This window comes from Micromys minutus, assembly GCF_963924665.1.
Source record: "Micromys minutus genome assembly, chromosome: 27".
NCBI classification, from domain to species: Eukaryota; Metazoa; Chordata; class Mammalia; order Rodentia; family Muridae; genus Micromys; species Micromys minutus.
Genome location: NC_137962.1, coordinates 18,926,452 through 18,937,923, shown reverse-complemented (window position 1 = coordinate 18,937,923; position 11,472 = coordinate 18,926,452). Strand labels below are relative to the sequence as shown.

Below are 11,472 nucleotides of genomic sequence, written 5' to 3'. Positions count from 1 at the left end.
CACATGAAACTATAACCACAGCATCTGTTGAACACATTGAACCCCCCTCTCTTATCTGTCTTTCTACGAAAAAGAACCACAGGCTGTGGTTATATAGGCTGACAGCACTGAAGCCGAGGGCTGGGGCTCAGCAGCACTTCCTCCTTTTCTTCTCTGAGGTCTTTTTTGTTTTGTTTTTAGAGACAGGGTTTCTCCATGTGGCTCTGGCTGTCCTGGAACTCACTATGTGGACCAGGCTGTCTTTAAACCCAAGACTCACCTGCCTCTGCTCCTGAGTGCAGGGATTAAAGCCACCAGCACAGGGCTCTCTCTGATGTCTTATGTAGGGTTGGCTGGCCTCAAATCCCCTAAGAAGCTAACATTGCCCTTGAATTCTGATTCTCCTCCCTTCTTCCCAAGTGCTAGGTTACGGACAAGGCTGTCTTAAAACAAACAAACAAAACACCCAAGGTACCCACGGACCTGTAACGGCAAACCAGTGATAGGAACTGTAGAGATGGCTCAGCAGTTAAGAGCATCTGCTTCTCATGCATGGTGTCTGAGTTCAGTCCCCAGCATCCACAGGGCTGCTCGCAATCATCCGCAACTCTGATTCCAGGGGGTTTGATGACCTCTGCTGTCATCAAGCAGGCACTCGATGCACATACATCGAGGCAAAACACTCATACACATTAAAATAATCTTAAAATGTAAACAAACAAACAAACAGGGTGCGTTTATCTCGTTGCCTCCCGGTCCTTTGCTTGGAGCCCGCCCTGCCCCGGTCCCGCCCTAATGGAGCGTGTCCGCTGTGTCTTGATATTTCACCACGCAACGCTTTCTCCCAAAGGCTCCGCCTGGCGGCTAGCGCAATCGTTTCCTCCTTGTTTAGTTGGGCCACAGCGATTGACAAGTCAGTTCTCCAATCATCAGGCCGAGTGACCACATAATTATCAACTAGGTCACTGGGGCGGTGCGGAAGCATAGAGTGAATAGGGATGATCAGGAAGTGCGAACCCAGACTGGGAAGGAGGTCGGGAGCAGGACCGGCGGTCTTGGGAAGGTGACTGGGCATCTGATCCCCCAATTCCCTTCTTTTCTCTGAGCTGGGCCAGAGATCCTTTATACCCGAGAACTAGGAACTTCATTTGCTCTTTCGTTGGTGCGTGTGCGTGCGTGCATGCGTGTGTGTGTGTGTGTGTGTGTGTGTGTGTGTGTGTGTGTGTGTGTGTGTGTATTTGGTGGTGTCCTTATCTAAGCGTTTTGGGACCTGGAGTGTCTTTTCCTGATGCTTCAGGATGGGTTCCACCCTCCCTCCCTTTAACTCCACTTCAGGGGTGCGCCCGGAGCGAGCCGGGAGTTTAGGTCCCATCTCACACTACGGATGCTTAAAGTCTCTTTCCAGGAAGAGGGAAATGAGACACCTTCACCAGGCGAGATGGTGGAAGTGTGAGGGGCCCTGGGAAGAGAGTATCTGTGGTTTTGACCCGGGGCTAGAGTAGGCTATGAGGGTGCTGGAAAGAGAAAGGAAACTTTTTTCGTTTGTTTTGTTTTTTTTAACACAGGGTAAACCTGGCTGTCCTGTAATTCTTTAGACCAGGCTTGCCTGGAACTCAGAGATCCACCGGCCTCTGCCTCCAGAGTGCTGCCCATTTTTAAGTGGAGGTTACAGTGGTTCTATCAGTGAGAACCTTCGTAAGGAGGAGGCTGTAGGATGGGCTCGGGCTCTAGAAAATCCTCTTCTTGGGACCTTCAGATTTTTGCCTGTTTTACTTTGTAGGCTTGAGCCAACATCTGGACATGTGGAATCCTAGTGCTGGTAAGTACCTGGGGGGTTCTCCTCTGACCCCTGCCCCAGCCCATTTTGCAATGCAACAGGAAGTTTCTGTATCTCTCCCTGCAACCCCAAGCGAAAAAGCAAAGTCACCGGCCCACTGATATCTACCAAGTTCCGTCTTTCCATAAGAACTATAGTGATTTGTATTACTCTTCGATAGAGTTTCTGCACAGTTCTAATCCTTATTCTTGAATTCTTCCTCCAGGGCCAAATCCATATCCACCCCAAGTTGTGTGCCCAGGGGGTTCCAATCCTGCCTGTCCACCACCTCTCAATCCTGCCTTTCCTCCTGGCCCCTGTCCTCCCGGAATACCCCAGGGAAACCCAGCTTTCCCTCCGTGTCGTCCCCCTTATCCTGTACCACAACCAGGGTGTCCAGGATACCAGCCCTCAGGTCCCTACCCTCCCCCGTACCCACCACCCGCCCCTGGCGTGTGCCCTGTGAATCCTCTGGCTCCTGGTATGGTAGGCCCAGGAATAGTGATTGACAAGAAGACTCGGAAGAAAATGAAGAAAGCTCATAAGAAGGCGCACAAACATCACAAGCACGGAAAGGTCAGTGAACTCTGGAGCCTGGTTGGGGACGGAGCTCCTCTCACAGGGACCAGGGGTGATTGGGAGTTGCCGAAGGGCGTTTACTTTTGTGGGCGCTGGAGAGGGCAACCGCGTTGCTTTGGTAGATGTGGGTGGTTTTTCTTTTATGTAAAGGGGATTTAGTAATATTGCGGCATCAGACCACTCCCATCAGCGAAGGAAAAGTGAAGTGTTTGCGGATTTCAGAGCCAAAACCCCTCTCTCCCTTCTCTACCTAAGTCTTTCCCAGTAGTTCCCCACCTCGCCCCACCCCAGGTGTATCCTTTGGTAAATTGGACACACCCATTGAGATTATCTAAATGTCAAAAGAGTCAATTCTTTGACAAAGCACAATGACTCAGAGTGGAGCGGTGATCTGGCCCTAGTTCCTGGATTTCCTTTATCTCCTTCAGCATTCCCAGGTGCTGAGTTAATTCCCTGGGTGAGCCTTCTGTGACTCAGCCTTCAGCAAAGCCTGGGGTGAAAAAGAATTTTTCCTTCACAAGACAAGTATCTTCCTTCCACAGGAACGCTAATTATTATTAGTGAGGGTGGGGGTTTCCCTGAGGATTTGGGAAGAACATTAGTTTGAATCTTGAGGCTTCAGGTAGATTTTATGCCCAGTGTTTGCTTGTGGATTTGGGCTCTAATTCCTGATTCTGGGTCTTAGGTAGAAATGTGTGGAGTAGGGAGGGAAAGGAGACACCGAATAAGGGAGAGCCTAAAAAAATTTGTTTTAAGATTTATTTATTTCATGTATGTGAGTACACTGTAGCTGTCCTCAGACACACCAGAAGAGGGCATCAGATCCCATTACAGATGGTTGTGAGCCACCATGTGGTTGCTGGGAACTGAACTCAGGACCTCTGGAAGAGCAGCCGGTGCTCTTAACCACTGAGCCACCTCTCCAGCCCTATTTGTCAGTCTTTAAAGCTACTGAGTCGGGACTTCTAAGGTAGTGGCTGCTTCCCAAACGGTGCTGCGTGTGGTCGTTCCTGGCCCTGGCCAGGTGTGGAAAGTGGAGACTTGGTCAGAAGGCAATGTGTTCAATTCTGTGCAGTGACTGAGGACAATTTAATATCTTCTTGTCCCTTGGCTGCTGAAGGAGAAACCCTTTCTTTTGTTGGTTATGGGATAGGGTGGTACGAGACTCCTGCCTGCTGGATACTTGGATGGATGGGTGGGGTATCAAAGAATGGCCCTTGGAGAAACCAGAGGTCATCTGGATCTGATGATATGTCCTTTCCCCTTGCAGCATTCCTCCTCTTCCTCCTCCTCCTCTTCCAGCAGTGACTCTGACTGAACGCAGGGCCTGGAGCCTCCTCCCCTCAAGCCTCATCAGCTCTACTCTCTCACCAAGCTCCAGCTGTCATCTGGCACTGAGAGGACTTTATCCTTCTGCTCCCCACCCCTCCCCTACCTTCCCCTCACCTTTGGGGTGGATAGCAAAGCCTACCTTTTCTCCCTGCTTGATATATTGTGGCTGACGAGGTCAGTGTCCGAACCTTCTTTTGAACACGGTGAGGCCTCTGAGCCAAATGGGGAGTACCATTTGAAGGTCCGCACTGTGATTTTTATTTTTTTCCCACTTTCCTTTGTGATATCTGTGACTGTTGGTGACAGTTTGTGATGAGAAACCTGTACTTTTGTCATGGCGGCACAAGAGAGCCATTTATTGGCAACTGTATTCCTCTCAGGCCTTATTGATCGCAGTAACTGTCCAGCTGCTGGGAAGGGCAGTTCCTTTACCTGATGAACTCTTTTGGAACCCAATCTATACCTTAGTTCAGTGTGTTGTTCTCAAATGGCTCCAAGTCCAAATAAAAGCTGTTCCCCAGCTTCTGCTCAATGGTGCCTCTACCTCGACTGGGCTCAACTCCTTAAAGTGCGTCACTTTTATTATTTTTTATTTTTATATTTTATTCCTCTGAGAGGAGGAATATATAGATAAAAGGGTGACTTTGATATACAGCCTCTCGTATCTCCACCTTTGGAGTGCTAGAATCACAAGCTTCAGCTACTACACGCTGTTTGTGGGCTCGAACTTGAATCTGTGCCTGTTAGTCAGGGACCAATGGAGCTACTTCCCCAGCCTGAAGTGTTGTCATGTTTAGTAAGGAGCCAGTGTATTGGTGAGGAGGACACCACGCTATTCTAAGAGGGGAGGAGCCTTCAGAATCGACTCAGGTTTTATAGACCGAACCCATACTATATCCCAGATATAAACTGTTTCATTCGCTACAGAGGTTTTTTCTGAACTCTATAGGAAGATTAGGCTAGCTTTCAACTCACAACCATCTGTAATGGGATCCGATGCCCTCTTCTGGTGTGTCTGAAGACAGCAACAGTATACTTATTTAAATAAAATAAACTTTTTTTTAAAAAAAAAGAGTGGCCCACTATGCCCAGCCTGTTATAGAGGTTTTCAATCCTTGGCTGGTTATCAACTTTAAGGGAACAATTTAGGGTTCTGTCCTTAAGATAATGAATGAGATAGATAGATATGTAGATACATACATACATGCATACATATAGACCGGACATGTACAAGTGTTTAGTCTACTATGTATGTGTTTTATGATATGCAGTTCCTGTAAAAGCCAGAAGAGGGCAGAGGATCCCCTGGAGTTAACAGACCATTATGAGTCTCTGGAAATTGAACGTAGGCCCTTTGGACGACCAGCTTGTGCTCCTAACCACAGAAACATCTCTGTCAGTCACCACCCTCCTTTTTTTTTTTAAGAGTCTTACTATGTAGCCCAAGCTGACCTTGAACTTAAGGTCTTCTTTGCTCAGCTTCCTTGGTGCTGCCATGATAAACCCAAACCACAGTGCCCAGAACGGAGGAGGCTCAGTAGCAGAATGCTTGCCTTCCCTGTGTGATGTCCTGGATTTAATTCTCGATGACAAAAGAGAAACAAAACAACAACAACAAAACTAGTTTTGTGGTTCTATGTGGTCCAGATCTCAAGCTCACTACATAGCCAAGATGAACAACTTCCTGATCTTTCTGCGTTCCCTCAGGGCTGGAGTCACTGCTGTGTACTAGATGCCTCGTTTTATACAGTGCTGGGGCCTGAACCCGGGGCCTTCTCACAACTCCCAGATCAGTATTTTATTTTTTTAGAAAAGTTTTAGAAAGCATCTTATTAGACTATTAGTCAGGGTTCGCAAAAGGAACAGAATTTAAAGAATAGGGGCTGGAGAGGTGCCTCAGTGCTTAAGAGCACTGACTGCTCTTCCAGAGGTCCTGAGTTCAATTCTCAGCAAACCACATGGTGGCTCACAACCATCTGTAATGGGATCTGATGCCCTCTTCTGGTGTGTCTGAAGACAGCAGCAGTGTACTTATATTTTATAAGTAAATAAATCTTTAAAAAGAATGTATAGAATATGTATGGTATGTGTATGTATTTACATGTAAATAGAAATAAATATGTATTATATATAAATATACAATATATAAGTATATATGGAGGCTGGAGAGGTGGCTCAGCGGTTAAGAGCACTGACTGCTGTCTTCCAGAGGTTCCAGAGTTTAATTCCCAGCAACTACACCACGGCTTGGAACCATCTGTAATGGGATCTGATGCTTTCTCTGTTACATCTGAAGACAGCTACAGTGTACTAATATATATTAATTAATAATATAAATACGCATATATAAGATCTATATACATAAAGAGATATACACACATACATATGGGGTTTATTAGAATGGTTTGCAGGCTGTGGTCTAGCTAGACCATTGCCCAACAATGGATATCTACTAACAGAAGGTACAAGAATCCAGTGTTTGTTCATCCTGAGGCTGGATGGTCTTCATAGCAAAAGCTTCCTTCTTCCACCTCTTGTATGTAGGCTGCCACCAGAGGTGTGGCCTAGATTAAAGATGGATCTTCCTGCCTCAAAAGATCTGGATTAAAAAGTGGGTCTTGCCATTTCAAATGGTTTAATAAAAAAATTCTTTACAAGCGTACCCTTTGGCTTGGGTGTCAGTTAGTTCCAGATTTATTAAAGCTGACAACCAAGAATGGCCGTCACCACCACGCACAGGCAGCTTAGGAGAAAGAATGTGGTCCTGTGGAGGGCAAGGGGGAGGCTGCTCTTACTTTTCCCGTGGTCTATGTAGCAGTTTGATGACTTCGAACTTACTGTGTAGACCATGGGCCTCAAACATCTGTTGGCCTGTTTCCGGAGGGCTAGATGACAGGTAGGGACCATCTTGCCTAGTTGCAGGGTTTGTTATTTTTGGGGGGTGGGGTGGGGACAAGGTCTAGGCTGACCTTTAACTCCTGCTACTATGTCTCCAGCTTTTTGGTTGCAAGAACTAAATGCAAACCACTACTAAAATCAGTTTATCATATATATATGTTTTCTTAGCTATCTGGAGTTGCCTATGTAGACTAGCTTGGGATTACAATGTGTCTACTCCTCTCTCTCTCTCTCTCTCTCTCTCTCTCTCTCTCTCTCTCTCTGTGTGTGTGTGTGTGTGTGTGTGTGTGTGTGTGTGTGAATTTGGAGACCAGAGTAAGACACGTTTGCTCTCTACCTTGTTTATTTCCTTGAATCAGCATCTCTAACTGAACCTGAAGTCTGCCATTTTGGCTTGGTGCGCTAGCCAGGGAGTTTTCAGGATCCAAATATTACTGGTTCAGGGAATAAAGCTAGGTCTTTGTTCATGTTAGGCAAACACACATACTGAGATACATTCTCAATCCTGGTTTTTGTTTGTTTTTTGAGACAGGTCTTTATTATATAGCTCTGGGTGTCCTAGAACTCACTACATGGATCAGGTTGGCTCCAAATTTACAGAGCTCTACCTGTTTTGCTTCCTCAGTACTGGGACTAAGGAGTGAGCTATCACTGCCTGTCTGCCATTTTATTTTGTTTGTTTTTTTGAGAGAGGGCCTCTGTAGATGGCTTGGAACTTGCTGTGTTAGCTGGTCCATTGGGCTTTTGGTTCACTAAGCCCATGCGTAGTTTCAGTGTGTGTGTGACTGCTTTAGTGAACAGAGGTTGAAACACTGGGAGCCACTGGCTGTATCTGAGGCCTGTGGGGGTCACCGTCTCATTAAATATCAGCCATTGCCTAATGATTTAGATTTCCAGCTGAATCTCTGACATGCATTTACATCTCCAAAGATGTAAATTCTGGCTATGTGTAGTGGCTGAGCCTTGTATAAATGAGTCCTGAGTCTTTCCTGCTCTTTCTTAGCTCCTTCCAATGCCATGACTGGCCTGGCTTCTGAACCCATTGGATTTGCCTCCTCTATGCACTAGCCCATACTCCTGAAGGTGATAGCTCTCAGATTAAAAAAAAAAAAGGTTATATTTTTATTTATTTTATTGTGAGTACACTGTCATGGTTTTCAGACACACCAGAAGACGGCATCAGATCCCATTACTGATGGTTGTGAGCCACCATGTGGTTGCTGAGATTTGAACTCAGGACCTCTGGAAGAGCAGTCAGTGCTCTTAACATTGCTACAGCCCCAAGTTTTACTTTTTATAAGATTTATTTCACTTACTCTTTCTTTCATTTTTCTTCCTTTCTTCTTCTCCTCATTTTCCTTCTCATCCTTCTCCTCCTCTTTCTCTTCCTCCTTTTTTGAGACAAGGGCTTCATTATGTAGCTCTGGCTGTCCTAGAACTCTCTCTGTAGATGAGGCTAACTTCGAACTGAAGAGAACCACCTGCTTCTGCCTCCCAGGTGGTGTGTGTTACCACTGGATTTTTTCATGAATCTTGAAGTGTGTGTGTGTTTATGCATATGGTTTCAGGTGCCCTTGGAGGCCATAGGCATCAGATTCCCTGGAGCTATAAGGTATTGAACTTCTCATTTCTAGCCTCTGAGCTTGTTTCTCACCCTTGCCACATTTAATGTAAGTCTTGCTACACTTACTGTGTAGTAAGAACTTAATAGCAAGACAGGCACACACCTTTAATTCCAGCACTGTTTTAACTTAAGATTTCTTTATTTTATGTAGGAATGCTCTATCTGCATGTACATCTGCATGCAAGAAGAGGGCATCTGATTACATTGTAGATGGTTGTGAGCCACCATGTGGTTGCTGAGGATTGAACTCAGGACCTCTGGAAGAACAGACATTGTTCTTAACCCCTAAACCTTCTCTTCGGCTCTAATCTCAGCACTCTGAAGAAAGAGGAGGTAGGTGGATCCCAGAATGGGTTCTAAGCCAGCCAGGGCTACCCTATCCTGTAACAACAAACATACATCCAAAAAAGCAGAAAAGCCAAAAAACCAATAGCCAAGTCTCTTGTGGTCTTGGAGACACATGTCATGGGGGGCACACAGGTAAACACTCATATACATAAAGGAAAATAAAATCTTAAAAAAATGCAAGTTGACAGTTTAGCTTTAGCGACTATGAATAATGAAATGAATCTTTAGCTTGCAGGCTTTTTTTGAATGCTTTCTGTAGGTAAACATGTTTTGTGATCCTAGGCAAGTTCACCCATTTCTGCTTTGGAGAATTTCTTGCTCCATAGTCAGATAGATATTGCTATTAGATTCTCCCCTCTCTCCCCTTATCTTCCTCACTTTAAAGATATATTTTGTGCTGGACAGTGATGGTGCACGTCTTTAATCCCAAGATTCTGAGGCTAGCCTGAGTCTACAGAGTGAGTCCCAGGGTTAGGGTTAGAGACAACCTGTCTCAGAAAATGTAATGTATGTGTCTGCATGAGTATGTGCAGTACCGGTACGCAAGCACGTGAAGACCATGAAGACCAGGTGCACTTTGATGCCTTTAGGATGGAGTTACAGGCGATTTATCAGCTGCCTGATGTGGGTGCTGGGAACAGAAATAGCAGTAAGTGCTCTTAAAAAAAAACAAACTTAAGCTGGAGAGATGGCTCAGTGGTTAAGAGCACTGACTGCTCTTCCAGAGGTCCTGAGTCCAATTCCCACCAGCCACATGGTGGCTCACAGCCATCTGTAATGGGATCTGATGCCCTCTTCTGGTGTGTCTGAGGAGAGCGACAGTGTATTCAGATACATAAAATAAATAGATGTTTAAAAAAAAAAGAGTTAAAAAAACCTTATTTTATTATTTGATAGAAAACTCCTACATAATGTTTTGCCAGAATGCATTTCTGTGCACTATATGTATGCTTGGTGCCCAGAGACTCCAGAAATCTGAGTCTGATCACCTAGGGTTGTAGTTAAAACAGGTGATTGTCAGTCTGTGTGTGGACCGTGGGAATAGAAACCAGGTCCTCTGAAAGAGCAGCCAATGCTTTTAACCACTGAATCATTTTCTTTAGCCCATCCCTCTTCTTACATTGTATTACATTGTATTTATTTGTATCTATGCATGGGCATGCCATGGTACAACTATGGCGACCAAGATAATTAGTGGTAGTCAGTCTCTTGTGGAACTCAGCAGTTGAACTTAGGTCATCAGGCTTGATAGCTGAGCCATATTGCAACCCTCACTCCCTGTTTTGTGTCTGGGATTATACCTGGGACTTTGCACACTCGAGGTTCCTCCCCCACCCACAGGCCTTCATCTCTCTCAATGTTGTAGGGCTATAACTGTTGGTCAGCCCTAATAAAACTCTTTGATTTTTTTTTTTTTTTTTTGCTCTATGTAATATGTGTGACCTCATAAATAGTGGATAGCACTCTAGCTGTTGGAAGCCCCATTAATTTTACTGGTCCACCTACAAAATATTTTTTTCCTCAAAATTTATTTATTTTAGTTATATGAATACACTGTAGCTGTCTTCACACACACTCAAAGAGAGCATCAGATATAACTGCAGATGGTTTTGATCCAGGATGTGGTTGCTGGGAATTGGACTCAGGACCTCTGGAAGAACAATCAGTGCTCTTAACCATTGAGCCATCTCTCCAGTCCCCCATCTGCAACATGTTGAGGTTAAACTTTCTGCTTAGGTTTGACAGCAAACTTGCTCCTTAATTGGCTTTTTTTCTGGGGTTTTAACATTTCCCTACTTCATTTCCTTTCTACCTTTTACCCTTGGCCAGATGATGAGGCCTCTCCTCTCTCTCTCCTGGTCTTGAACTCGAGATTCTCCTTAGTGCTGGGACTAAAAGTGTTCAGTGACACCCGGCACCACAGGGTTCTATTTTTGCATTCCTAATGCCTAGTTCCTCATTTGGGTGGTGAAAGGAAAGACATTAAGAGCTTCTAAGTTTTATTTTCCAGCTCATCACATGTCATACGACTCCACCTGACTGATTCTACAGCCACAACAGTTATTACACACGGTGGGCAAACACCTGTATACAGAAAAGGGAGAAAGATTAATTTCTTTTTTTCTGGGTGGTGGCGGCACACATGTTTGATCTCAGCCCTTGGAAGGCAGAGGTATTCAGATCTTTGAGTTTGATTTCAGCCTGGTCTACAGAGTAACACCCAGAGAAACCCTGTCTCAAGCAACAACAAAAAAGTAAGTTTATGTGTGGGTGCCTGTAGAGTAGTTATGTGCACCTAAGAGTGTAGGTGCCTTAGGAGGCCTGAAGAGGACATCAGATCTTTGGAATTGAAACTCCAGTGAACTGTGAACCATCTACAGGGAACTGAACTCGGCTCCTTCATAAGAGCAAGTTATCTTTTTGATTGTTTTTTGAGAGTGATTCTCACTATGTAGTTCTCAATGTCATGAAACCTGCTATGTAGACCAGACTAGCTTCAAAATATCTGCCTGCCTCAACTCCTTACAGATATGTCTATTCGATTTGTTTTAATGTGTGTATGTGTTTTGCCCACCATGTATGTATGTGTATCACTAGTGTGCAGTGGCTGTGGAATCCAGAAGAGGGTGTTGTATCCCATGGAACTAGGGTCACATCCAAGTGAAGAGCCTTTGTGGGTACTGGTGATTGAACCCTGAACCTCTGGAAGAGCAGTTGGTGCTTTTACCTATTGAGACATCTTTCCAGTTCTGAAAGCCAGTGAGATGGAACAGACATTTGCCATCAAGCCTGAGGTCCTGAGTCTGATCTTCAGGACCCCTTGGCTGAAGGAGAGAATTGACTCCTGAAAGTCCTGTGACTTCCCCTGCCTACTGTGGTGTACTCACATACACTC

The 11,472-nt window shown here is 45.1% G+C and overlaps 1 protein-coding gene across 2 annotated transcripts; it reads left to right on the top strand.

The window, feature by feature from the left end:
* The first annotated feature begins 930 nt into the window (after positions 1-930).
* Positions 931-4,238, top strand: PRR13 (proline rich 13). 2 transcript variants are annotated; one of them, XM_080939927.1, is made up of 4 exons: positions 931-1,042; positions 1,760-1,798; positions 2,022-2,371; positions 3,645-4,238. In XM_080939927.1, exons 2-4 carry the CDS (start codon positions 1,780-1,782, stop codon positions 3,690-3,692), a joined length of 417 nt encoding a protein of 138 aa, XP_080796053.1. In that variant the 5' UTR covers positions 931-1,042; positions 1,760-1,779; the 3' UTR covers positions 3,693-4,238. The 2 variants fall into 2 exon arrangements, with proteins under 2 accessions (XP_080796053.1, XP_080796054.1); XM_080939928.1 differs by having other exon boundaries at positions 1,015-1,141.
* The last annotated feature ends 7,234 nt before the right edge of the window (positions 4,239-11,472 follow it).

Excerpts from the sequence above, each read along its gene's own strand:
- PRR13 (XM_080939927.1), top strand. Across the intron at positions 2,372-3,644 it reads AACATCACAAGCACGGAAAG|CATTCCTCCTCTTCCTCCTC; the intron begins GTCAGTGAACTC and ends TTCCCCTTGCAG.